Genomic DNA, 27,460 nt, shown 5'->3' on the forward strand with positions numbered 1-27,460 from the left:
GTGTGCATGCAAGAGGGTAAAGTCCATGGGAGGCAAAGGGGCAGTACAACTGCCAGCTACATATAAGAGGAAGAGATAAATGGAAAACTAAAAATAGCTTTGCCCATTTCCAGAAAGGAACCTTTCATCTGATAAGGCCCCTGTAGCTCTTTGCAGTGCCTCAGCAGGTGGTTTCTCCTATCCTCGGTTTGCAAGTTCAGCTTCCCAGAAATCACAATATTCTGTGGGAGTACCAAAGGGGGGCCACACCAGGATGCACAGACCTGTAAATGAGACGTCAGATTGGAAGCTACCACACTTCTGATGTGTGGGGTTTTTTTTGGTAAAAATTGGCTGTAGTTTTCCATCTGAATGTTCTCTTTCAGACCCACGATGCTCATGGCAAGCCATTTCTAGAGCAAGCTGCCCACAGCCATGCTGTAGAGCTCGTGGCCCTGCATCGCCTCTCATCCCTATGTAGTGTCCCTGTCCCAAAGGCATAATTGCTATTTATTTTGTGCTTTTTCAGTTCAGAGCGGTTCCTTCCTAGTAAAGAAGACACAGAATCACAGAAGTGTAGGGGTTGGAAGGGACCTCAAGAGGTCATCGGGTCCAACCCCCCTGCCAAAGCAGGTTCCTTAGAGCAGGCTGCCCAGGTAGGCGTCCAGACGGGCCTTGAATATCTCCAGAGAAGGAGACTCTACAACCTCCCTGAACACTCTCAGTGTCCTCTTCTTAAAACTCGGAGCCTCTGTTACCCAAGTCCTAATCTGTAAAACAAGAGTGTACTAACCAAGGCTACTTCCTCCACTTCTGCATCTTATTTCTTATAACGTAGAACAGGGATGGCAAGGCTTATCTTCCATCCAAGTGGTCAAAAACTGCATTAAAGTCCCTTGAGAAGTACAGTGGTATTCTTACTCATGTCCAATACCCAGACTGTGATTAACTGCTTATCATTCTGGGAGATAGCAGAGCGCATCCTCTATGCTGCTGGCCTTGTCCATCTGAACAGCAATCAGTACTGCTTTCTGAAAAAAGATAAAACAAAGATCTTTCCCCAGGTATCCTTTATCACAATCGCAGTCAAGCCAACTGAAGTTAAGTCAAAGCTTTCTGTATATCTACGTGTTTATATTTACATTTGTATTTCTACCTCTAAAGTTTAGTAATTTGTGAATCCTTAGGGCAGCATGAGTAGCAACTCAGGACCACAATGTGAGGCAGTTTCCATAGACCCCTTAAAGGAAGACCCTGAGCCTACGCAGAGACCTATTTGTGGGCAAAACATGTTCAGAAGGCTGCCAGATTGCAAAGCCTTTTCTTACACTGCATGGCAGAAGTACAGGAAAAACTGCAGTAACAGAATGAAGCAGATAATTTCCCAAGTATCAGGTTTGGAAGGACGGTATTAATATAACTAAGTTCTTACTGAGCGTGATTTCTTCATATGTGAGCTTTCCTAGATTTACAGGATGCCATTTAAATATATCTTTCCAAATAGTTTCCTTTCAGAGTCCAAATGTGGGCTGCACCTAAGCTCTGTCCTAGGAAAAAGTCATTCTTTGCCAGGCAGAAAGAGATGTGGGACTGAAGCTGGCATCCTGCTGAGTGCTCATCAGGGTGCAGTGAATTGGCTAAACAAATTGGTATATGTGGAACAGAGCAAGAAGGTTGTTGATGAAATATTGCCATTGGAGATGTGCATTAGAAATGTGAGAGGTCTACTGCATTTTACCGGGTTTCTTGCCACCTAAGCCATCGTTCCTGTGTTTCCTGAGTTCAGAAACCTCTTTTATCCCAGGCTTTCAGCTTCTCGACCAGTCCCTGAAAGGGAGACTGACTTGAGAGTATCAGAAAAGTGGAGGAAAATATATTAATTTGCAAGTTATTAAATAAATAAACACCCTTGTGAAGCCATCTGTTTTTCTGGGTGTAGAGTTACTTACACGGGGTAGGGCTAAGTATTTCCTGGCTTGCTTTGTGCTGGGCTGCAGAAACGATGTTTTTGCACTTCGCTTTGTGGGCATGCTCTCGCGGTTTCATTGAACAAAGCCCCTGCAAAATCCCTGGCTTATGAAATATTTCCTCTCCATTGGGTCCCAGACAAGAGATGGCATCTGCAGAGCCAGAAAAGGAAGCTCTTGCCTTATAGAGAGAGCTCCCGGGGTGACACAATGGCTGATATAAAGTGTCGGGGGAGCTGAGCCGAAGGCAAAGGAACAAAGGAAGATCCAGATTCAGTGGCTGCTTCAGGAAAAAGGGAAGCAAAAAGTGTCTCGGGGATGGATAAATTTAAGGCTGCGCTTGTACTGGCCGGGGTAGGGGATGCTCTTGGTTACCGAAATTTCTCCCGACAAGACAATGCTTTAGGCGCAAAAATCCAGCAGGAGCTGAAGGAAATCGGAGGGCTTGAGAACCTGGTGCTCTCTCCAGACAAATGGCCAGTAAGTGACAACACTCTCATGCACATGGCTACAGCAGAGGCTGTCATCACAGGTAGGTAAGACGGGACTCACAGCTGCAGTCTGGCAAGGAACAAAGCTGTAGAGCTGCTGCTTTCCTTAAAACAAGCCTGAGTGCTGTGGAAGTCGGGAGAAAATGTGTCAGAAATGCTGCTGATGTGAATGATAATGTGTATTAGCTCATCTCCTCCACGAGCATAAACTTGTGGCCACCACACAAACAGGAATTTTGATTTCTTAAATGTGGACGGGCTCTCCCTGGACTTTGTCTAGGTTTATGAAGTTGGTTAAAGCTTAAAGACTTAAAATACTGCATGTCCAGCATAATAGCAAAAATATTAAATAGTTTGTGTGTACACTGCGTATGTCAGGGAACGGAATAGCCAGCAGAAATAAACCTGTCTGAAATTCTTCTATAAAAGATCTCCTAGAAGATATAACCTTATAAATTCTTCTATAAAAGATCAGAGCTTTTCCAAGTGCACTTTGAATGTCCGTGTGCTCACTGCTCCAGGCTGGAGTGGAGTACCCTCAGTATCTCATCCAGGCTAAAATCTTTAGAGCTATCGCCTCTTTGCTGCCCTGCAGGCACAGGGTTGTGCCTGCAAAGCCAGAAAAGGAGCAAGCTGCTTTGTAGGGAGAGCTCTGTATCTTTAATCCAAAAACATTTTCTAAAATAAGATGTTTATAATAAAGTATATCAGAATAGAGAAAATTATTAATATAAGCCTTCTAAAATCACAACAGTTTGAGAGAGAACATTTGTTTTTTCTTAAGGTAGTAGCAGTCTTTTGTAAGATGTCACGATATTTGTATCAACACCGTACCCACTGAGCTAAAACTGAGACATCATGATTGTCATCAAAACTACATCAGAAGACAGCAGCTATTTTTTATCTCCTCAAAATGAATCAACTTTTTTAATCTCTAGAAATATTCGTGACTTCTCCTAACACAAGCAGCACTGGATAGCTAGCAAAAGTAATGCAATGTAGCTAAGTATTGTTGAAGTCAATGAAATTTCACTTGTGCCTCTGTTTCGCTGCTTTATCTCTGCCTGCTTCTAGTGTGCTCTAAATTTAGCGTGTAGAGATCAGTTGAAGAGTGTGTCGGGCACTTCATGCTTGGCTATTAGCTAGCCAATGGTTTAAGGGGTAGCTAATACACTAAAGATAAGGGCAAGATGTCAGCCTATGAAGGAAAAAAGATGACTAACATATTTCTGAATATAGGCTATGATTAAATCCGTATCATATGTTTCTTGCTTATTGAACTCTCCAAGACCATAACTTACGGGTAGTCAAGTCAGTCGGGCTATCTGGCTATCTGTACAGTAATAAATCTTACAACAGGAGCGCTGCCCTTCTTTAAAGAAAAAAATAAGGTCTCGCTATAATTCACATCAGCTGTGCTGATCCTGCGCTCTCGTTTCTTTGTTCTGATCAGACGGGCTTTAAAAAAGACGCTGGTGTGGGCTGGTGGTAAAGCAACAAGAAGGAGAGGGAAATTTTAGTGAGAAACCTTCATTTCAGAGCAATGCTCATGAGTGTGGGAAATCAAGTCCTTTCCTTTGCTTCCCAAAAGGGAGGCAGGACCCACCCACAAGAGCCCCAAAGCCAACAGAGTGATGCCCACGAAGGCAAAGGTAGCTCTGTGAGGCTGAAGCCAGCTGGCACTGGCCCCAAATCCACCCTGTGCACAGACGGAAAGTTTGATCTGAGAGCGAAGGACAAATGAAATATCTACCTGCGGGAGTCATTTGTCCCGTGAGGGAGGAACAAAACCAGCACCACCAAAGGCAGGGGACCTACCCCCACCACAAGGAAAGCCTTTTCCTCTCTGATTAAACACAGATTTTAAGAAATGAGCACTCATGTCTGAAGAAGCCTGCCCCATTTAGCTGATGGCTCAGGCACCAGCTTGGCCCCACATGAGGGACCCGTGGTGGGCTCAGGCAGCTGGCAGTGCTGGACCGAGGGACCCTGGTTTTGGGGACAGCGCTTCTGTGGGTGCTGCCGAGCGGTAAATCCTGCTCTTGGCTCATATCCGGATAAACTGACACCTGATTCCTAAATCTGGAAAGAGTCAGCAGCTTGAAACTACCCTGTTCCTCCAGGACTGTAAGTAGGATGGCCACTGTAATCGATAGGGCATTTTTCTTGTGAAAGGAGGGGAATCTGGGTTTTACCCTGTGTCTTTTCTCCTCATCTCTCTGCATAGATGACACTTTAGAGTGGCTCTGGCTATGGGTCTCCAAACATAGTCTTAAATTAAACCTCTTCTGTGGATTTCAGGAAATCACCAATCTTTGACAAAACGCTAGAAGGTATTTTTAGAACTTCCCTTACCATGTCATTTGATCCGTAGGCAACCCAAGTGTTAGGAGGGGTTTCTTCGAGTACGCTGGAAACATATAGATGGTCAAATCGTGACAGCCTCCTCAGCTCCTGCTGTGTACAATGCTGTAGGAGAAGTCAGTGGAGGCTTTTCCTCAGTAAGAACCAAGGGCAGGACTCTTCAGGCCCAACACCTGAAAAGCCCAACACATGAAAAACTTACAAATGGGATCACTGATTTGCTTTTGTGTTTTATTCTGCATATCTCATTAAAATATTTTGTGGTAATTTAAAAAAGTGGGGGGGGGGAGCTTTGTTTTTAATGTGGATTCACGCCTGCAAATGAACGCAGAGGCGCGGGCAGAGCCACCAAGGCGGCACATCCCTGGGGGTGAGACACCTCGGCGAGCACCACACACCCCAAGGCGAGGTACAACCCCTGAGAAGCTCCTGTCGAGGAGCAGAACACTCCCATCTTTTCAATTAAAGGAATTAAAAATGAAAAGGAAAGCAGGAAAATGTAAAAACGGAGAGACAAGAATACTTTCTCTCCAGCCTGCTCTCACGGGTGGAAGAGTGTTTATAGTGTGGCACCAGAAAGGTGACCCGATATACTGGAAGTGGGAGTAGGAACATTTATTAAAACCATAACTAGCTTTTTGCGGTTGTTTTCAGCACTCTCTCTCTCTTTTGTCTTTGTATGACAACCTTTTATTCCCCTTCTGCCCAGACTACTGGTGTCTGGAAGACCTGTACCGCGAGCTGGTGAAACGCTACGTGGACGCTGTTGACAAGCTCTCGGGGAGGCGGCCAGACCCCGCTACCATCGAAGGCTGCAGGGAACTGAAACCAGACAACTACCTTCTCGCTTGGCACACACCGTTCAACGAAAAGGGTACGGTACCGCTTCCCATTCAGAGATGCTGGCTTGAACAGTGCACACTCTCAAGATTTGGGGCTATGGGGAAATTGTTTCCTTTCTCTCCCCGGCATCAAAGGCTGCTACCCCTGAAACATTTCCATGTTTGCCTGGGGATGGCAAGAGGTCTGCCAGGAATTCCTGCTCTAGGGCACTATGTCCTCTCGTAAACGAGCCTTTCCCTGTTTAACATCTATTTAAAGAGACTTTGTTCTTGGCTCACTGCCTTGGGGTCCAGGTCTTTGGCCTTGAGTTTAATGGTTATTTTAAGAAATATTTTCTGCCTTTTTTTTTTATTTAAATGTTTGTAGTTGCGGATCTTTCCAGTCATACATTACTTTTCTCCAGGAGGATGCAATGCTAGGAACTATAGCTCTTTTGCTGACAACTCCTAATAGTCCTAGCACTGTCTCCCTCCCCATGACCCTTCCTTTCTTTTTGTGATTATTTCATTTTATGATAAATGGAATTTCTACTTCAAGCTAGATAACATGCATGCAGCTACACCTAAGCAGTGCAATTAATCATGAAAGACTGCCACACGACGATGGCAGCTCATATAATATAGACGTTGCACCGTGTCAGCGTGGTGTGGTATCACTGTGGTATGTATCGGCACCACTCAACGGCATTGCACGTTGATGCAACGCCGTGACAAAAACACGGTGGCACCATGCCATGGCTATTTCTGGGTCTCTGCAGTCAGTTTTCTTTGATACAAAAACCATCACCCACTCAGCCCCCGCCCCTACAACAGCTGCTGGGAGGGGAAGGCTCCTCTCCACGTGTACCCTGCCCACCCCATCATTCGCCAGGCGGATCTGAGAAAGGGCCCTGTTGGCAGTCGCCATGTGTTTTCTGACTGACCGTGAGTAAAATTCAGTCAAAATAACTGTGGGAGCTGCTGCTGGCCCTGAGCAGCTCTCAGCACTGTCAGGAGTGGAGCACGGCTGCTCCCCAGCCTGTTGCGGTACTGGAGCCACATCTCCTCTTTTAGCCTTCCTTCTCCCCAGCCTTTTATGGCTGAAGGATACTCTGGGCTAGAAGTGCGTGAAATAAATTCCTTCAGACCTGGCAGCTAAAATGCACTATCTACATCTGGTCCAAAAAATGCCATCCTGAACATCTTAAGTAGCTTTTTTTTTTCACTCTGAGAACAAAAGTACCGGTCACCTGGGTTGGAGATGCTCAGCCTACCATGGGGCCTGACACTGCTATGGACACAACTTTTAAAATGACTTTCCACAAACTTCCTCTTAAGGAAAAAAAAAAATCATGTTCAATGTCTAACAGTGAGGTGATATTTTGGACGGGCTGGAACCCACATGCTGCTTTATTATGATCATTCTATCCATCTCACTTCTAGCAAAAATTCATGTGCTAGCCTTCATGGAACAGTGAAACTGTACCTTAAGTAATTTCAAATTGCTTATATGAAGCTCCTCTGCTCAAATTTATGTGGGTATAGCCAGCACATTGAGCTCTTAAGTTAAATTGCCCTGTGTGTCTCTTTGCCACCTGCTCTCAGGTTCATTAACACAATCATGCAGCGGTACCCAAACTATGTTAAAGGCCGATGGGGTTCCTGTGACTACCAGAAGAATTGTCCAAGGCTGTCCAACACCTTCCATTTTAAGAGCTCATATCCAAATTATGTCATTGATAAACCCTAGGCTGAAAGGAGTGTTTGCTTCTTATTGTTAGTATTTGTTTAAATTTTTGATACACATGAGTCTGCTCTTTCTGAGAGGTGGTCAAAATGCTTTGTTTCATTACTAAAAACTTGAATTGTTCAGAAGAGAATCTCTGATGGTTGAGAGCAAAACCAGAAATCTGAATAAGGCCAGAAATGTGCCTTTGGAGCCACTGCAAAAGTCAATTTAAAAGCCAGCTTGACTCTACCTGTATCAAATGTATTTCAGGTTGAGCATGCAGCATCCAAGCATGACTTTTTGTGCAGCTACTGAAGCCAGCTGCTCTAGTGGTGCTTATGAACAGTGTCTTTTGATGGTGGTATGCAATGGTGGTAAGTGCAAGTTAAATGCAGGATGGTGGGGAGCAAAAATGAAGAGAAGGATAAGCTGTAGAGGGACAGGAAGTAAAAGGAGTCAGGCTCTAAGTTTTCGTGCAGAACAGCCTGTAGTCACAAAAGAGGCATCCTCTTGAGAGCTCAGTAGCCATTAAGCTGATCTGCATTATTATACAGAGTGGGGAAAAAAAAAAAGTAAAGGAATTCCGTAATAATAGAAAATAATGTAGTGCATGAATGATGATGATATAGTGTTTTCATAGAAACATGACACAGCTTTTGTAGAGAGAAGTCACACCTCAGAAATTTGTGAGAAAGTTCATGAAATAGCCTAGAAACTGGAGAACAAAGGAGACATTGTAAAGACAGTCTGTTTGAATTTCCAAAAGACATTCGACAAGATCCCTCACCAAAGTGACCAAGTCACCAAGTGACAAGGCAATAAGTTGCTAAGAATGATGGAAAGGCTCTCATAAGCATAGATAACTGGTTAAAAGACAGTAAACAAAGAGCAGGAGATTGCAGTCTGTCTTCTCCCGAGAGAAAGAGGCAGCTGTGTTGGCCCCATGCTGTTCAACATGTCCACAAACTATCTGAAAAAAACAAGTACATAGTTGGTCAGCAAAGTCTGCTGTCAAAAATAATAAAGTGCAGAGCTGTAGAAGATCCTCACAGCGATGAATAACTGTGATGCAATAGCAGAACTAAATGCAGTGTAGGTAAATGAAAAGTAATATGCATGGGAAAAAAAATATACTAATTTTATATACACGGTTGCAGTTGCTGAGCTAACTATTACCAGTCAGGAAAGGGATCATGGAGCTATAATAGTTCTATAAGAACATCACTTCAGTGCTCAATAAGAGCCAAAAAACTAATATACTATTAGAAATGACTAGGAAGGGAACAGAGAACAAAGCACTAAACACGCTGGCACCACTATATAAATCCATAGCTCCTGTTTCTTGATTACTATATGTAATCTGGTCCCTCCCTCCCCACAAAGGGATGTAAGAGAACTAGAAAGGACATGAGGAAGGATGACTGGGTTAGTCAAAAACAGTTTCCAAAGACACTAATGTCTGAAGTAGATCTGCAAAATCATAGACAGGTTGGAGAACGTTAATACAGGTAGAGAAAACTCACGTGTCTCTTCCAGTACAGGAACTAGGTACCTCAGATGAAAACAAGTCATGAGTTCAAAGCAAGTAAAAGGAGGGACTTCATGCAGCACCTAATTAAGCTGCACAACTCTTTTCTATGGGAATATGCAGGTGATACAGTTCCAGTGGGTTCAAAAAACAGCTGCGCAAATTCACCCAAGGAAAATCCTTCCAGGGTTACTTAGCAGAAAGATGAAGAAACAGCTGCCTGCTGGATCACGAAAGGAAATTTTCAACACTATAGTTAGGACAAAGGGGCAGTGTCATTATACTTTCCTTTTACTCCTTCTTAAATATCCTCTCCATTGGCCACTGTCAGAGTTAGGCTGACCTTTGGTCTGACTGTGGAGGACAGTCCTTATGTTCTCACAGGTATATCTCATCCCTGGTAGGTACTAATCTTGCTGTCCCTTGCTTCATTGATTCACATGGTATCGATACACTGGACTTAATAGCTACTAATCACAGGAAACCCTTCCTAGGCTTGAGGTTATTCCATGTGATGGATTTTTTTTGTTGACAAGTTTGCTTGTTTAATTCTGCAAAATGTTTCAATACAGCTTTCTAACAGAGAGGAACACAACGAAGTTGCAAAGGCAACCACCTTCAGACCCCCAGTCTGTAGTGCATCCTTCTCTTTGAATACACTGCAATTTTCTTTAATTTGTAGCTCTGGTGTAGCACAACACCCGTACCTTTTAAATAACCAGCATGGATTATGTCCCTTGGAGGAACTGGAACTGAGTAGTGGATAAGACAGCTTTCAAACAAGAATCATAGAATTATAGAATATCTTGTGTCGAAAGGGACCCACAAGGATCATCGAGTCCAACTCCTGGCTCCACACAGGACCACCCAAAAACCAAAACCCTGTGTCTGAGAGTGTTGTCCAAATGCTCTTTGAACTCCGGCAGGCTCGGTGCCATGACCACTGCCCTGGGGAGCCTGTCCCACTGCTCAACCACCCTCTGGGTGCAGAACCTTTCCCTAACACCCAGCCTGAGCCTCCCCTGTCCCAGCTCCATGCCGTTCCCTCAGGTCCTGTTGCTGTCCCCAGAGAGCAGAGCTCAGCGCCTGCCCCTCCGCTCCCCTCGTGAGGGAGCTGCAGGCCGCCATGAGGCCTCCCCTCAGCCTGCTCTGCTCTGGGCTGAACAAACCAAGGGACCTCAGCTGCTCCTCATACGTCTTCCCCTCTAGACCCTTCACCATCTTAGTTGTCCTCCTTTGGACACTCTTGAATGGTTTTATTTCCTTCTTATACTGTGGTGCCCAGTACTGCACCCAGTACTCAAGGTGAGGCCTCCCCAGCACAGAGCAGAGCAGGCTAATCACCTCCTTTGACCAGCTAGCAGTGCCGTGCCTGATGCACCTATGGGTATGGTTTGCCCTTCTGGCTGCCAGGGCACACTGCAGGCTCATGTTCAGCTTGCCATTGACCAGAACCCCCAGATCCCTTTTTGTGGGGCTGCTCTCCAGCCTCTTGTTCCACGGTTTGTAAATATACCCAGGGTTGCCTTGCCCAGGTGCAGAATCCAGCACTTGCTCTTGTTAAATGTCATACCATTAGTGGTTGTCCAGCCCTCTAACTTGTCAAGATGTCTCTGCAATTCCTCTTCACCCTCAAGGGAAAGAATGCCATTTGCAGCACAGGTGTCCACCAGGAGCAATGGCCGAAAGTGTGCTGGAGAGGATCTCTTTCACTATAATCATGATGGCTCATAAGAGATGAGGAAGAAAGGTCTGAGACTGCAGAGAATAAAATAGTATTTGGGAAACTCCTTTCATGTAATATTTATTTGATATTTGACTGTTTTAGACTGTTAAGGTTAAAGAGGTGGCAGAGTTACTGCACTCAAAAATTTTCACATTGAACTCTCAGGAGGATAGGAAGAAATGTCTTCATCTAACCTAGTTAGATCACTTAACCAGGGTGTCCACTCAGGATAGGTCCTCTCTGGGAAGAAAACAAGCCCTCTCTAGAGAGTAAGTGAGATACTAGTTAGTGTGTATTTCATTTGGAGATGCCAATGGGTGGCTTGTGTTAATGTTTCAGTTTGTATCAGGCAAGTACTTTTGCATCAGATCTTTCCGCAACCCCCGCTATCGCACTTTGATCACGCTCATGATCTTGGAGCACCCGAGCTGGAGTCACTTGGGATGAAACTAAAGGGAGCACAGTGCTCTAGAAGAGCCCCTGGAGCTCCACAGCCACAGCAAGCAGAGCCTGGGGAGCAGCCGAGGGCTCCTCTGGAGGTAGGTGTCCAAAGCACTGACCCTAGCTCCTTGGCATCTGCTGCTTCACTCTGGCCAGTGAATTCCTCCTCCTCTGCCATCATACTGGCTAACAGAGGCAACCTTTCTCCCTGCTGCCTGTCTGGGAAAGACAGGAAGAGTGTGCTCCTAATGTAAGTTCCACAGATGCTAAAATTAGGTGGCATAAATATTCCCCCCTTATCTTGCAGGGGCCAAGCAGAGAAACACTGATTGCTCTCAGCTCTACCCAAGGTCACTGGGAAGTGTGACTGAGCAAAGGCAGTGCTGAAAAAATCCTAAGTACTTTGAAAAATCGTACCCTATCCATCTCAGAATGAGTCCCTGCAATGAGTATATGCTTTTTTTGGGCATTGGCTTACCAGCTGTGAAGAGGAGATAATCACCTCACTCCTGCCTAGAGAAGATAAGCTCATTAAAACTTCTGTGGGATCCTGATATTACTGTGATAAGTACTGCAGAGAAACTCGTTAGTAAATTTAACTCTCCATTCAATGAGGTGTTTAAAATACGAACACCTGGAATCATGCACTCTGTGCTGAGGATTTAAAGAAATACTGAATTATCTACTCAATAAATGATGTCTGTACTGCATGAGGCAGAAATTTCCAACAAGTGCAGGCTGTACCATAATGAGTGTGCACAAAAGCACAGACTTCAGGTTGAACAGGAAACCTCAGTTCTGCCTTCTAACTTTGGAGGATTACTCTTTGGACTCTTTAATTTCTTTTACTGACACATTATTTTTGTAATTAATAGAAAATTTTTTGAAATACCTGTGGGGCTCTCTAGGATGAAACATGCAACAAAACTGTAAGATCAGCTGTGATACCCATAGAAAGGGTTTTAGTAATGTGCTTTCAACAGGAAGACTACTAAAATCAGGGCATAGTAAAAGTGTACCTGTTTTACAGACTGCTGCTTCCAGTCCTGGCATCTGGAACGAGAAAAAAAGAGGTGTCAGTTGAGGATGAGTAAAGATGACATGAGAGTTTGAATAAAAAACGTACTGGTAACAGGCTAGCATGCTGCTCTTTGGTACCTGCTATGCTCTTCATAGAACTTGAGAATACTGGAATATACTGGTAAAATACATTGGAATGTAGTAGTATTGGAATAAATTTGTAATATCAGAATGGTTGTGTGTAGGCAAAATTCCTTGCATGAAACTTTCAAAACATGTAACTTGCTTTGCATGCTGTTTTCCCACTTCTTAGGGAGCTCCCACACAAGTGTTGAAATAATAATATATACTTGCTTCAGATTTTATCAACATATTTACGTATCATCCATCTCCTTTTAAACGTTTACCATTGTTGTTTTACTATAGGGTCTGGATTTGGAGCATCTACAAAAGCCATGTGCTTAGGGATGAGATACTGGAAACCAGAAAGGCTCGAGTCACTTATTGAAGTGAGCATTGAGTGTGGACGAATGACTCATAACCACCCTACAGGTAATGTCGACGGGCATATCATTTCTGTGAAGTGCCTATGGTTGCTTTTCTCTTCCATGAGTACTAACACAGCTCCTGTAAATCCACTTGTAGCTTCTGCTTTGCAGGCTCCAAGGCTTTCATTTGAATTTGCTTGGACAGTATATGTATGTATATACCACTTGTACAATCATAGAATCATAGAATATCCCGAGCTGGAAGGGACTCCTTGAGTCCAACTCCAAGTCCTACATACAAGCTTATGTATGTGATTGTATATTGTACAAACAGCAACCACAGCATAGGAGTACTCCTTCCTAAAATCCCAATAACTAAACACAACCTGTCTCATCCAAAGCATATTCATGTCACTTGCTCTGATCAAATTTTAGGATTCATGTACAACCATATGACTCACTGTTATCATGCGAGTTTATGGTTCAGGGGATAATAATATTTTTCTGTTGACAGGTCTTGTCACATCCAATCACCGCAGGTAAAGGTAGAAAGCCAAAAAATTCTAACTCCACACATTTTAGCACACAGTATGATTTATTATCTAAACAAAACAAAAGTAATTACATTTAATGTTGCTCTGAATATTCAAGTCTGTCATTCTGATAGTTTTATGCTATGTAAGCATGTATTCATTCTGTCTGCTTTAGACAGCATTAAATAAAACCATAATGAAGGGTGACATGTTCAACATGCTCACTGCTCTGAAGTAGTCAGAACATCCAGCAGGATGGCACAAAATTAGAGGAAAAGAATTTAGAGCAAAGCAGAAAATACTGTTGAACCAATATACAAAATCCATGGTGTGTTAGCAGCAGCAAGCCTGCTTGTAGTTCTGGGTATCCCACCTCATAAAGAACTTACTAGAGCCAGGAAGTGGCATCAAGGAGTATCAAAGTCATCAAATGCCTTCCATAAGAGGATAAATTAAGTCCAGAAAGACTTTTCTGCTTGGAAAGGAGACAAGTGGCGCAGCGGGGTGCAGTGAGGAGAGTGGTGGAAGGGGCATGAGGGACATCACTAACATCCTGAGAGGTACCAGGGAAAGTTTACCTGTGAGTCTCATAAGCCAGAGACTGGGAAAACCCAACTGAAATGTTAGTCAGGACTGATACAGGATTGGCTTGTCCTGGTGCTCCCTCCTAGCCCTTGGCTTCGCCCTTGATACCCTTTTCTGCCACCCTCACACTGAATATGACACTCTTAAGGATCTTTGTGGCAACTGGGTTAGATGCTGTCTGTCCAAGAGAGGCCCTTTTTGCTGTCTCTGCCTCTTTTTTTCTTTTTTTTAATAATTCTGAAAGCACCTCTTAGACATGCCTTTGGCTTGACCTAGAATTGCAAGTCTCATGGCAGAAAGAAGTAGTAATTGTCTCCTCTTGAGCCATAACCTCCTAAAATAATTTGGGTTTACCTTCAGCAAAACACATCAAGTTCATGCTTATCTCTATGCACGAGAGAATGCTTTTTGAACCGTGCATCCAGAGAAGCACACATGACAATATTCTCCTCACCTGGGGCTTATTTCAATGATAGAGTTGTTTTCTTAGCCTTCTTTTGCATGTTGCTCTAGGTTGGTTTTGTTGCATTTGACAAAATGCCAGGATCACAAGAAACATGAGAAACATGCTTCTCTGTTTCTGACATGATTGAAGAGTTGATTGCCCATTAATAAAAAGTTAATTTTAAATATATTTGTATCTGAAGAGGAAGACCTACCTAGACATGCAGACAACATGTATTACTTAGACAACTGCTTCTTCAAGACAAGTACAGACCAAAGAAAGTGGATCCAACTAGATGGAACAGATTTGTCCCCCTAGAGTAAAATGCACCAGAAAGTGTTATATCCAACAACCACAGCCACTAAGCTGGATGAATCCATAAACAAGGTGATATAACTTGAAACTGAATCATTTTGTGCAACTCAGTTATTCCATGTGACCTCAATTAGAAGTCTTTCAGTATCACATTAGTGGATTATGTTTATTTTTGACCCCTACCTCAGTTTCTGTCATGTTACACCAGTGAGAACAGAAGCACTCTTCTATACAAAATAAGTTGTAAACCACTGGACACCATGTATTAGCCAAGAATCTTGACATGCCAAGAGCCAGACAGTAAACAGACAGGGGTAGGTTACGTGTGTTTGTTAATCTACCCAACAGTCATGAGGCATCCTACTAATGATTTTACTAGGGACATGACAAGGATGGCACAAGCTCAGTTCACATGGTGATAATCATATTTATCTATTAATTCCAGGCTTTCTAGGGTCCCTATGTACAGCTCTCTTTGTGGCTTATGCAATACAAGGGAAGCCTCTGGTGCAGTGGGGAAGAGAGATGATGAAGGTCGTTCCAATGGCTGAGGAATACTGTAAGAAGACCATTCGCCACATGGCAGGTAATGTCTGAACCAAGAGTTATTTTCTTAAAAACATGTTCAGCTAGAAAGACTAAAGAAACATCACTGCTAACTCTCCCCATTTTTGCCATTTTCCCCCAGCTCATGACTCCACAGGCTGTCCTCCTGCATCGTCTGGTTAGACTGTAAGCTCTTTGCAGGTGGTGTCTTCTTCTCATACCATCTGTTAGGTGTCTGAAATATTGGTGGCAAAAATACAAAGAGAAATGATAATTCCGTACTGCACAGTTTGATCTTTAATAAATCTTCAAAGATTGCTATGGGGTGGTGGGGAAGGAAGAACTGTTAGTTAGCAGGTTATTAAGCAAACTGACTGCTGAGATATGAATTATTCACTCCTTCCATCCGTTAGCATGGGCCAATATCTTCCATAAAAAAATCCACTACTTTTCTCATTTTGCCAGGAAAAGTTCACCTGTAGATGCCTCTTGACAAAGAGTTAGCTTTTGACCACAGATGCAGATTTGACTTGTTGATATTCTGAACAAATATTTAAGATACAACCTGTTGTATCCTTTTTTAAAACAACTGAGTGGACCACAACTGTTCAACTTGATATTGCTACTTCACTAATGGGTGCGATCTTCAGGACAAAGGTGTTTTAGTTCCCTCTTGCCTGGGAGTGATGCATTTGTAACAGTGAGACCTGCTGTGGACAGATGAGAATAGTTACATTAAAACATTGAGGAAAATTTTCCTGTTAATCTCAAGGGATGACTGTTGAGAAAGACTGAATTCTGTGGAAATCTATAATCAAAAGCACCCAGAAATGAAGATTTACATGGGAAGGAAAGCTGCTGCTTTAAAACCTGAAAGAAGCAGGGAACCTTCCTGAAAGAAAATGCATTTTCAACCACGTCTCATTGCACACTAAGATTTTTTTTTAGATGAGACCTATGAGGAGCAGGTGCAGGATTAGTGTGAGTGAGCTCCTCTTTGAACGACTTTACAGCAGGTCCCTGTCACTCCACTATAGCAGGACCCCTCTGCATGGAGGTATGTGTGTTGGACTCCTGAGGCACGCTGTCCGGGTAGTGCCCGTATTGTTGAGCTTAGTCCTATTTTGGTAGCAAGAGAAGTCTTCTGCATTAAAGTTAAGCTCCTTGGCCGGTGAGATGCACTGCAAAGAAGTCCTGCCAAACAGGGTCCTCCTGATTAGGAAACTCTTTCTTGGCTTCTTTATCCCCCTTGGATAACAAACACCATGTTCAGTCACAGAGGGCTTGATTCAGCACCCCTCCCTGCTATTCAGTTGCATTTACTTGACAGATATCCCATGGATCTCAATGTGACTGTAGTCTCAGGCTGGATGAGACTGGGTGGGGCAGAGCCTCAGTAGGTCTGATGGCTAGGATTTCATACCATGTCACAGGTCGTCCACACAACCAACATCTCCTGCATATGCTTTTCCCCTTTGTTACTGAGCCTGTGCATTGCAACAGTCACACACCCCTGCTTATCAAGGTGCTATATAGAGAATAGTCATTTCTGAGGTGTTCACATTTTATGGTCATGTGGAAAAGAGGAAAGTGGAAAATGCCTGCTTTAAAATACAAAGCAACCTGTCGGGTCATCTCCATTTTCAAAAGCAGTTTTGGAACTAACTGATGGGGTGTTTTTTGGTAGTTTTCTTCAACCATTAAATTTTTTCTTCACTGGATAGTGAAGACCCCAGTCACTATGGGGTTCCACAAGGCTCCACTTTAGCGCCAGTTCTCTTTAATGTTTTCATAAATGACTTGGATGCAGGACTTGAAGGTTTGAGGATGACACCAAACTGGGAGGAATCCCTCAGGGGTAGGGGGGCATTGCAGAGAGATCTTGTCAAATTAGAGGGCTGGACAATCACTAATGGTATGATATTAACATGAGCGAGTGCTGGATTCTGCACCTGGGACAGGGAAACCCTGGGTATATGTACCTATTAGGGGACGAGAGGCTGGAGAACAGCCCCACAAAAAGGGATCTGGGGGTTCTGGTCAGTGGCAAGCTGAACATGAGCCAGCAGTGTGCCCTGGCAGCCAGAAGGGCCAACTGTACCCATAGGTGCATCAGGCACGGCACTGCTAGCTGGTCAAAGGAGGTGATTAGCCTGCTCTGCTCTGTGCTGGGGAGGCCTCACCTTAAGTACTGGGTGCAGTACTGGGCACCACAGTATAAGAAGGAAATAAAACCATTCAAGAGTGTCCAAAGGAGGACAACTAAGATGGTGAAGGGTCTAGAGGGGAAGATGTATGAGGAGCAGCTGAGGTCCCTTGGTTTGTTCAGCCCAGAGCAGAGCAGGCTGAAGGGAGGCCTCATGGTGGCCTGCAGCTCCCTCACGAGGGGAGCAGAGAGGCAGGTGCTGAGCTCTGCTCTCTGGGGACAGCGACAGGACCCAAGGGAACGGCATGGAGCTGGGACAGGGGAGGCTCAGGCTGGGTGTTAGGGAAAGGTTCTGCACCCAGAGGGTGGTTGAGCAGTGGGACAGGCTCTCCAGGGCAGTGGTCAAGGCCCTGAGTCTGCCAGAGTTCCAGAAGTGTTTGGACAACACTGTCAGACATAGGGTCTGATTTTTGGGTGGTCCTGTGTGGAGCCAGGAGTTGGACTCGATGGTTCTTGTGGGTCCCTTCCAACTCAGGATATTCTATGATTCTGTGATTTTATATTTTTCCTCTTAAAATGCTCTCTATGGTCTGATGGCTGTTAGTGCATTTTCACTCTGTTTTTCTAAACACCCCCCTCTTTAGAGTTCTGAGAATTAGCTTCCCGGTCATCAGGGCCACATAGTTGGAGATTAGTCTCAGTGTGGGGCTGGGGAGGCACAATTTTGTGAAGGTATCAAGTCATGCAAGTCAGCCTGGATGAGTTTACTTGGCACTGAACTGCTTTAAAGATCTTAATCAGCAAAGAAGGACACCTTTATGGCCTTTTAGGAAAAGAAGCAAAACCACAGAATCACAGCATGGTTTGGGCTGGAAAGACCTTAAAGATCACCCAGTTCCGACCCCCCTGCCATGGGCAGGGACACCTCCCACCAGACCAGGTTGCCCAAAGTCCCATCCAACCTGGCCTTGAACACCTCCAGGGATGGGGCATCCACAGCTTCTCTGGGAAACATGTTCCAGTGTCTCACCATCCTCACAGTAAAGAATTTCTTCCTAATATCTAACTTAAAAAAAGTTTAAATTCAGGGTAAAACCATTACCCCTTGTCCTATCACTAAATGCCCTTGTAAAAGATCTCTCTCCATCTTTCTTATAGGCCCCCTTAAAGTCCTGAAATGCTGCAATAAGGTCTCCCTGGAGCCTTCTCTTCTTCAGACTAAACAACCCCAGATCTCTCAGTCTTTCTTCATTGGTTACATCCTTCAGAAAAATGGTTTGGTTGTGTGCACATTCCTCAGTCACTTGCAGCACAGAACTGAGTGACCAGAAAAGACAGAACCAGGGAAAAAGCAGCAACATTTAATTATATTTTAAACTGTACACAAGTAGTCCCATACTGATTCACTGCTTTGCCTGGGCATACGTAGAGGTCTTGTCCATCTCACTGATTTCTAATTCCTGACCCCCATCTGCTTTCCAGACAGCATTTCATTCAGGCATAAATTCTGCAGAGGTGTGTGTCTATGTTCAGTGTGACTTCTGCAACTTTTCAAGCCTTTATAAAGGGTTGAGCATTGTTTTAAAAACAAGCTGAATTTAATAAGATTATTCGCATGCACAAAGTTAAACATTATTAGAGATACTCTTCTCAAAGTGACATAAAAAAGGAGAAAGACCTGTGGTTACTAAAAAAAGGCTTATTTGTATGGGCACAAATAGTAGATATATGTGTTATTTATCCCTTTTACTATGTTCAATAAGTATTATAATATACAAAAAATGGAAATTTTGGTCTTTCTATCAGCCGTTTCCTGAAAGATCACAGTAATGAACAGAAATATTAGAGAAATTGCATGAATAAAAACTGATAACTGAGGTAGGAGGTAATTTGTATTTAGGACATGTAAGCATTTTTAGATATTCTTTAGGCATAGTAAAGGAATTTAAAAAATGGCATAGATTTGATTTTTTCTCTCTATTTTTTGTTGACTCTTGTCTTTTTTCTTAGAATGTTCCTCAGTAAGTTCTCCAAATCTTATCTTGATGTATCTTAATCTAATTTTAATATATCATAAAAATAGCACAAGATTCTGAAAATACTTTCTTCTCTTTCACATCTTCTTTTTCCAGTTAGATGTCCCACTTCATATTAAAATGCATACTTAGTATATATGCCTGTTTAATGTATGTTACTGGAAAATAACCAGTTTTTCAGATGAGTCAATGTGATCATTTTCTTTAAAAGCTATTTAAGTAGAACTGAAAATGTTGCTGAGATGAAATACTGCATGATTAATTTCTTTTGCATTCAGAATATCAGGAACACTGGTTTTACTTTGAAGCCAAGTGGCAGTTTTATTTGGAGGAGAGAGAAATCAATGAGGAAAACCAGAACAAACCTGTCTTTCCGGACAACTATGATGCAGAGGAGAGAGAAAAGGTAACTGCAACTTCAGAAAATGCCCAGAAAGGCTCTGAACTAAGAGAGGTATTTTCAAAGGGACACACCAATATTTTACAACTTTTTCCAGTGCCAGAGCAGAGAGAAAGTCTTTGGGTTTTCTTTTTTCCTAAATTTTCAAGGAAGAATAAAAAACTCCCATCCTTGGTGCAGGTTAAATGTTGTTGTAAAAAAGCAGCTGCAATCAGTCCTGAGGTGCTAAAGGTTCCTGCAGTGGGAGAGGAAGTCCTAATGTCAAATGTGGTGATACTCAGCGCAAGTACAAGACTTGTAAATAAACTCCCATCAGCCAGGGCTGTTTGAGGCTGGAAAAGGCAAACATCCAGCTGGAGGCTCTCATGAGAGCCTAGCAAAGCTGTGGCCCAAGTCCCAAAGAAATCTATTAGGAGCTGGGTGTAGCTATGGTCTTTTGAACAGAAGACAGCCCTCCTAAGCAGTTATTTGCAAACACAGGCAGTGTCCCAACTAGTTTTAGGTGTCTCAAGAGATGGTATTTCACCACATCTCATGGGATACTATTTTATAGCATATGTGATCTTTCTTTTGACTTATGACTTCTGGTTAAAACTTCTTAACTCAGGAGAAATAATGCCGTTCTTCACTGGTGTTTACAGCTTTCTGATACGTGCTGGCACCTCTCAAGTTTCTTCACTTAGCAGCTAAGCAAAAAATATGTGGTTCTTGTCACCTTTTCCCATAAATCAATCCCCTTTTCCAGCACAGCTCTATTCTGAGAAGCCACTTTGTATATTTTTAGGTGTTCACCTATGCAGAGAAAGGTGCCAATGGAAGATAGATTGACACTGGATAATAAAAAGATTGCTTTAAATACAAAGACTAGATTAGATCTCCTTCCAGCTTTATTTTGTCAGTTCTGTGCCATGAATTTTTTGCTAGTTTTTTGTTTCTTCCAGTTCTACTGGAGTCTTAGAAGAGCGTAATGAGAGATTAAACTGAATAGAATCCCCACAGTCGTATTCAAGAGAGAACTGATTTTATTCCTAATGCAGAAACAAAATTTATCTTTGTATAACCTAACCCAACTAGCTCGATCTGCTAAACTATTTATTTTCATGCACAAGAAAGGAAAATGTTGCTTGAACTCCACTGCCATGCAAAGACCACAACCTGGCAGAAGTCTCTCATTTTGCTTACAAATTGAGCATGTTTATAGCCATGGAAAGAATAATCACAGAGAAGGCAACCATCCTGCCTATCTGTTTCCCAGGACTGTTTGCCTTTGCACTCCCTCCAAACCATTTTGTGTCTGATTGCCTTTCTGCAGGCAATTAATAAACCACAAATATCTGTCGCCCCTTCTTACCAGCAGGTTGTTTTGGGCAGGTTCCTGCTAGACCAGAGGCACCTTTCTGTAGGCACACAGCAGCTGCAGGAGCTGTGAAAGTTAAGCTCTCAAACGTGGCTGATCTGAGTACGTTGCAAAGGCAATTTCCCTCTATAAAAAAGAAATGCACTTCAAACGTTAAGCAGCAAAGGTTGCATTCTGTATAAAAAGGTATACAGCTTAAACTTGGAGATAACTGGAAATGTGGGGGAAGAAAAACAGATTACCCCTTCTTTAATGTGTAAACACAAGGTGGGCAAGCAGCTCATAGTAGGATAAATCATTTTTCAACAATATATGTTTTGTACGTGTTAGATATAGAGTAAATAGGCAGAAATTGCACTGCACTCAGGTTCAGCCTTGCTTCTGCAAACACACCCTTGCCCTGCTCACTTTCCCAATGCTGGACACATTGCATGACAAACAAAATGTAAGAGGGACTTTGTCCCCTTAAGATGAAGTTGTTTAAACCAGCACCACAAAAGGTGCTCAGAAAGGGATAGAAAATGGTAGAAAAGGGAGTGCTAGCCAGCTGCAGGTCATCTGCTCCAGGGTGAGGAAGGCAGAGGCAGCTGTAATTACTGACTGCAGGGGTTTGCAGTGAGGAGGGGATGTGTGCATTGCCTCTAGGGCTGGGCAGCAGAAGGGAGCGCATAGTCACCCCCGCATCCATCCACCCTGTGGTCTTCACTTGTCCTTGCCGAGGGAAGCTGGGCTGTCGCCAATCACAGTGCAAGGATGCACTTTTGAAAAGTTTGAGAAATGCTGCCTTGGTGCAGATTGATCCCCAGGAGCACTCTTCCTCAAATAAAAAATTCCCAGCAAAGCGAGGTAACATCAGATGTGTGCAGAACATCAGCAGTCGTGAGGGCTAAATGGAGCGAAACTTGAGACGCCGGCATGCTCACCCAGAATAGCACTTCCACGGTTTGTGCTTGCCTTTGGTAGTGTTGCACCTGCGTCAGTGCTGCTCCACCAGAGTAAAACTGCAGAAATAAGGCTTTACATTTTGCTTGTGTTAGAGGACAGAATAAATACACACTCTCTTTAGTTTGCAAAGAAAAAAAAAAGGCAACAGACTGAAAGTAATCCAACTCCGCCCTGTTTGTTGTAAATGCAGATAAACCACAACAAAGTATATACTGGTTGAGGTTGAAGTGAGTAGATATAAGTGCAAATCTTCATATACATCACAGAAACCACAGGCCAGCTAAACAGCTGCAACTAACTTACCATAACGCAACTTAAACTCCAGGAATGAAAGCTGCCAATTTCCTTTAAATGAAGTTATTTTTAATGATAAATTTATCAGAGTCTTGAGTTCATTTGGGGATTTTGGGCAGGTAGAAGTGAGTTCTTGAGGTACCTCCTCTAGAGGAAATCCAGCTGTCTTTTGCAAACCTTGCTGTGTTTTGGTTTGGTTTGGCTTGGTTGTTTTTTCCTTCTTTCTTCTCCTGGGAAAGAAGTGTTTCTTATATTTGCAAGGTTGTTCAATGGAAGGGGAAAGAATGGGCTTGGCAAGAAAAAGTCAGAGAAAGTGACCTGAGTTAACACAGCCTGAAACTGAGTCCCTAAAGAAATTACCGAATCAAACCTTTTTCAATGCCCACATAAAACTTGGCTAATTAAACTTTTGCAAACATGTGACAAGGGAAGCTGAGAACATTTCCCAGAGGCAGAAAGAAGAACGATAATGTAAGTCCTTTCCAACCCTAATTTTTGAAAGAATAGGGACTTCTAGGGTGTGAAATTAGAATCTTTCTTGATCCTTTTTGGCATTCTTGGCTTGCTTATATCAAGCCAAGTGCTTGACCTGCCAAGTTTCTTCATGTCCTTACTAGTGGAGCGCCTCTACTGTGGGCATGGTGGCCTCTGTCTCTCAGAGAGATGTGCTGCTTCCAGAAGAGACCAACCAGCAGAGAGAGAGGGAGTGTAGCAGAGCCTGCTCTCAGAAAGCTAAATATGCAGGAAGTTGTTTTGCACTCAGTCATCAGCAGAAAGCTCAGGCACCCATATGCTGTTTACACCCATACAAAATGTCAGCAGTTGGCAGCAGGACACTTGCCCCAGTTGAGGTACCCATCAATCTTCTCAATGTGAAACAGTCCCAGAGCAGAAAAGATCAAAGCTCAAGAGTACCAAATACCTCCTTGTGACTCCCATGGCACAGGGACAGGGTAGGCAAGTGAGATATAGGGTGGTAAGCTGTGGCACGTATCCCCCTTTCTGTTGTCCCACCCTGATGACTCTATCTTTCCTTCAGACGTACCGGAGGTGGAGCTCCGAAGGCCGGGGCGGGAGACGGGGTCATGACGCCCCCATGATCGCCTACGATGCCCTGCTGGGGTGCGGCGGGGACTGGACGGAGCTCTGCAACCGCTCCATGTTCCACGGAGGTGAGGGCGCGGCCGCGGCTCCCATCCCCTGCTCCTTCCTGCCACAGGGTCCTCACAGGAGGTGGGAGTGAGACCTGCCTGTGAATGGCCGCTGTTGACCAACCTGCCATGTCACCGGTTATTTCTGTGTCTCCTGGTTTTACACCATCACAGAATCACAGCATGGCCGAGGTGGGCAGGGACCTCTGGAGATCACCTGCTCCAACCCCTGCTCCGGCAGGGACACCCAGAGCAGGCTGCCCAGGACCACGTCCAGGAGGCTTTTGAAGATCTCCCAGAAGGGAGACTCCACAACCTGTCTGGGCCATCAATCACATTCTTTTAGCAGCAGCTGCTGTGCAAGCTATTTATGGTCCTTGTCAAATGTTACTTCATCTGAGTCCCACGGTTTTGCCAGAGGTGCATGAGAAGTAAGTCCAATATGACTTAGGGTTGGCATCTTTCTACACCAAAATACGAGCACCTTTGGCAAAGCCACCTTTTAACTGTATATAGTGAAGGCAAGTAAGGCAGACAAATAAACCAGTGCCCAATCAAGTTCCTGCCAGATAAATCTTAGAGGCACACAATAAGTTATTTCTATACTTTTGCAAGAGATAACTCTCTCACTGGCACCCACACGCCCTGGGTCAGGGCAGCCGTGGAAGATGATCCCAGCACTGAAAACACCTGCGCCATGGTGGTGGGAGGTGGTGGCCCCTCACTGCAGAGTCTGGCCAACATGAACATACAAGGACCACAATGAGCATTGTTGCTACTTATCATGGGGTTAGATGTTTTAAATCACACGCAGTGCCATGCAGTGATGTTAGGATGGGAGACACAGTCTCCAAACCAGGATATTTGCCGTGTAGCAGGGACTCCTGCAGTTACTGTTCCCTCCTGTGTTCCTGCCAATAGCTAGCTGCTTGTAAGAGCTGTTGGGTTGCAGTGGGTTTTCCCCAAGCTAAATTAGTAATGAGTCTGTGCTGTCAGCAATGACCTTGTCCACTCTGCTGGCCATGCCCCTGCCTCTGCCTCTGGCCACTCAGTCTCTCATTTGACCAGACATGTCCTTGCCTTTCCTAATGCTGGAAAGGTGATTGAAATTATGTTAGACAAAGAGTGAGCCAGAGCTCATCTGTCATGCATCTCCCTGTTGCTTATCCTCCACTAGTGTTAGCCCTCAATCACATTTTCCAAAACCAATCAACAGGTTCATAAACCACGTGTGTGAGCACATGACAGACAGAATTGCATGACTGTCACATCGGAGTGACCGTCTGTCCCTTGTTCCTCCAGGAAAACCAGGCCAAAACCAAACTGTCCTGTCCTGCTTCTTCCCCACTCCCCACCTCAATGCACACACACACACACACTGCATGGAAAAGAGACGACATAGAGCAAATGTAATAGAAATCTGTGTAATCAAACGTCACAGAAAAAGTAAACAGAGTGATCAATCCTATGCTGTCTCTTCCACTACAAGATCTACAGAGTATCAAATACGAAGAGCAGGTGAAATCTTTGAAACAGACCAAAGGAGATGCTCCTTTCAGACAGTGAGAAAGGATGTTGTAAATGCTAAAAGTTCACCTGCATTCAAAAAGTGATCAAGCACTTGACAGACCCATGGGAAAAGGTTTGATGAAGGCCAGGAGATAGAGAGACCACTCTAGCTCAGGAGCACACACCACAGAGGCATTGCTGTACGCTGGCCTTGGTGTTACTCTCTTCCCTAGACAAGACACGGGGTCGTGCAAACCTTTGGGGCTGACCCAGCATGGCCAGTATGTCCTTTCCACGCTCCATCAGTGGCTTCATACTTCCTCCCCTGTGCAGTGCGGGCTGTGGTTTTGTACTTAAAGGCGACCCTAAGAGAACTTTGCATCTGTGCTTGAACCCGCAGGAGAAAGCGCAGCGACTGGATCTATCGCGGGCTGCCTGTACGGGCTGGTGTACGGCCTGAGCAAGGTTCCCAAGGGCTTGTACCAGGACCTTGAGCAAAGGGAGAGGCTAGAGTACTTGGGCGAGAACCTTTACCGACTGTCCACGCAGGAAAAGTAAAGCAGTTTCTGCCATTTTCTCTTTCTATAAAGACTATATCAGACCCTGTAGATAATTGACTGACTTTAACGATGAAGGAATTAGCTGAGAGTCAGTCTGAAAGGCTGTATGTAGACTGTGTGCAAGTGAAGATAGCTGAATAATTCAAGAGCAACTAGGTTTTTATAGTGTTCTTCTTTTTTTACAGATGTAGGGATTTCTGAGTATAATGATTGCTACTTAAACCCATGAGATAATCTCAAATGGAAAAAAATAAATAAAACCTCTTTTGATTGATTTCAGTCTAACTTGCTATAATACCACATTCTAAACAGCTGTGACCAGTAATTACACATACAAAATTAATTTGCAGAACTAATGCTTTCCTGCAAAACTAATGGCAGTGCCCACTTATGGGGATATTCTCTGTATATTTGACAATCCTTTCACCACTGCTGTTCTGCCTTGTTCTCAAATCTAATGTGTCTGTGACACTTGTAAACCTAATATCTCACGGATTATCCTTTAATGAACCGCTGATCCCTGCATCAGCGCTGTTGTGCAAGGTATTGTTACATTACAAGCTTCCAGAAAAGGAAAAGCCAACACTAAAAATACCCCCAAGGCTCAGCAAAGCATCAGCATGTCCAAACTTCCTGATTTACACTTTTGTTGTTCTTCAGTCTTCAGAACAAACTTTTTTAAAAATATAACTGGCTGAAATATTTGTAAATAAATTAGTGCTTACACTATTTCCTAAGCATCATTATTTATTTTTAGACTGAACAGATTGTATGTTGCTGTATCAGTATCATAATTTTTGGCTGAGGTCTTCAAGCAGTTGTAATAGGTCAACAGTACGGCTGTGATACATTTCACAAGTCTGAGAAACAGAAACCCTGGAAAGAAAACAGTTACAACTGCTTTCTTCTCTTCTCTTCTCTTCTCTTCTCTTCTCTTCTCTTCTCTTCTCTTCTCTTCTCTTCTCTTCCTCTTCTCTTCCCTCCTCTTCCCTCCTCTTCCCTCCTCTCTTCTCTTCTCTTCTCTTCTCTTCTCTCCTCTCCTCCTCCTCTCCTCTCCTCTCCTCTCCTCTCCTCTCCTTCCTCGAGTCTCCTCTCCTCTCCTCTCCTCTCCTCTCCTCTAACTTATAATCCCCTCCCCTCACCTCCCCCTCCCTCCCCTCCCCTCCCCTCCCCTCCCCTCCCCTCTCCTCCGCTCCTCTCCTCTCCTCTCCTCTCCTCCTCCCATCTCCTCTCCTCTCCTCTCCTCTCCTCTCCTCTCCTCTCCTCTCCTCCTCTCCTCTCCTCTCCTCTCCCTCTCCTCTCCCTCTCCTCTCCTCTCCTTCTCCTCTCCTCCTTCTTCTTCTTCTTCTCACTTTTCTCCTCACTTTTCTTCTTCTTCTTCTTCTTCTTCTTCTTCTTCTTCTTCTTCTTCTTCTTCTTCTTTCTTCTTCTTCTTCTTCTTCTTCTTCTTCTCCTCCTCCTCCTCCTCCTCCTCCTCCTTCTCCTCCTCCTCCTATTTTTCTCTTTCTTTTTCTGTCTTAAGAAAACCAGTGAACTATGATTCAATTAAAAGCTGCATACATCTGCATCTAAAGTAAACAGTAGCACTGGGTGAAGGAGATTCTGATATACCAGCAACATGGGCACAGATCTCGAATCCTTAATGAAATGACACAGAAGAATTAAGCATGGAATTTGTCCCTGGTGTTTAACCTCATGTTTTAATTCAGAAGTTCAAAAACTGAGGTCTGTGTAGCACTTTCTAACCTCCACAGAGAGTGATTGACTACATCGTGTTGGTTTCTCCTATCTTTCTCCAGCTGCTGAAGCGTGTTTTAAAAAGATAGCTAAAAATACATAAGTGCTTTCCTACTCCTTTTTCCATGTAAGCAATTGCTGGGATTGTCACTGGGATGTTATGTGGCAGAAAGAGGAGCAGGTGATCCATGTTGTTATGAATAGAAGCCTGCATGACAATACCCATATGAAAAAGGTTTCTGTACTATGGGCTACTTCAAACACTGTTGTTTTGGCATGTTTTGTCTTCGCAGCTTTGCAAGGTGCTTTCTTATTTGCTTTGGAGATACGTTAAACAAAAAGGATCG

The 27,460-nt window shown here is 43.8% G+C and overlaps 1 protein-coding gene across 1 annotated transcript; it reads left to right on the forward strand.

Moving 5' to 3' along the window:
• Positions 1 to 1,994: 1,994 nt before the first annotated feature.
• Positions 1,995 to 26,250, forward strand: ADPRHL1 (ADP-ribosylhydrolase like 1). Its single transcript, XM_040556721.1, has 7 exons — positions 1,995 to 2,478; positions 5,511 to 5,675; positions 12,493 to 12,618; positions 14,878 to 15,018; positions 19,439 to 19,566; positions 23,196 to 23,328; positions 25,217 to 26,250. Exons 1-7 carry the CDS (start codon positions 2,265 to 2,267, stop codon positions 25,372 to 25,374), a joined length of 1,065 nt encoding a protein of 354 aa, XP_040412655.1. The 5' UTR covers positions 1,995 to 2,264; the 3' UTR covers positions 25,375 to 26,250.
• Positions 26,251 to 27,460: the final 1,210 nt, after the last annotated feature.

This window comes from Cygnus olor, chromosome 1, assembly GCF_009769625.2.
Source record: "Cygnus olor isolate bCygOlo1 chromosome 1, bCygOlo1.pri.v2, whole genome shotgun sequence".
Classification (NCBI taxonomy): Eukaryota; Metazoa; Chordata; class Aves; order Anseriformes; family Anatidae; genus Cygnus; species Cygnus olor.

What these genes read in the sequence shown, in the direction of transcription:
- ADPRHL1 (XM_040556721.1), top strand. Translation starts at nt 2,265, where the DNA reads ATGGATAAATTTAAGGCTGCGCTTGTACTGGCCGGGGTAGGGGATGCT. An exon ending in CACACCGTTCAACGAAAAGG is followed by an intron (nt 5,676 to 12,492) that starts GTACGGTACCGC and finishes GTTTTACTATAG; the next exon opens with GGTCTGGATTTGGAGCATCT. An exon ending in GACCATTCGCCACATGGCAG is followed by an intron (nt 15,019 to 19,438) that starts GTAATGTCTGAA and finishes TTTTGCATTCAG; the next exon opens with AATATCAGGAACACTGGTTT.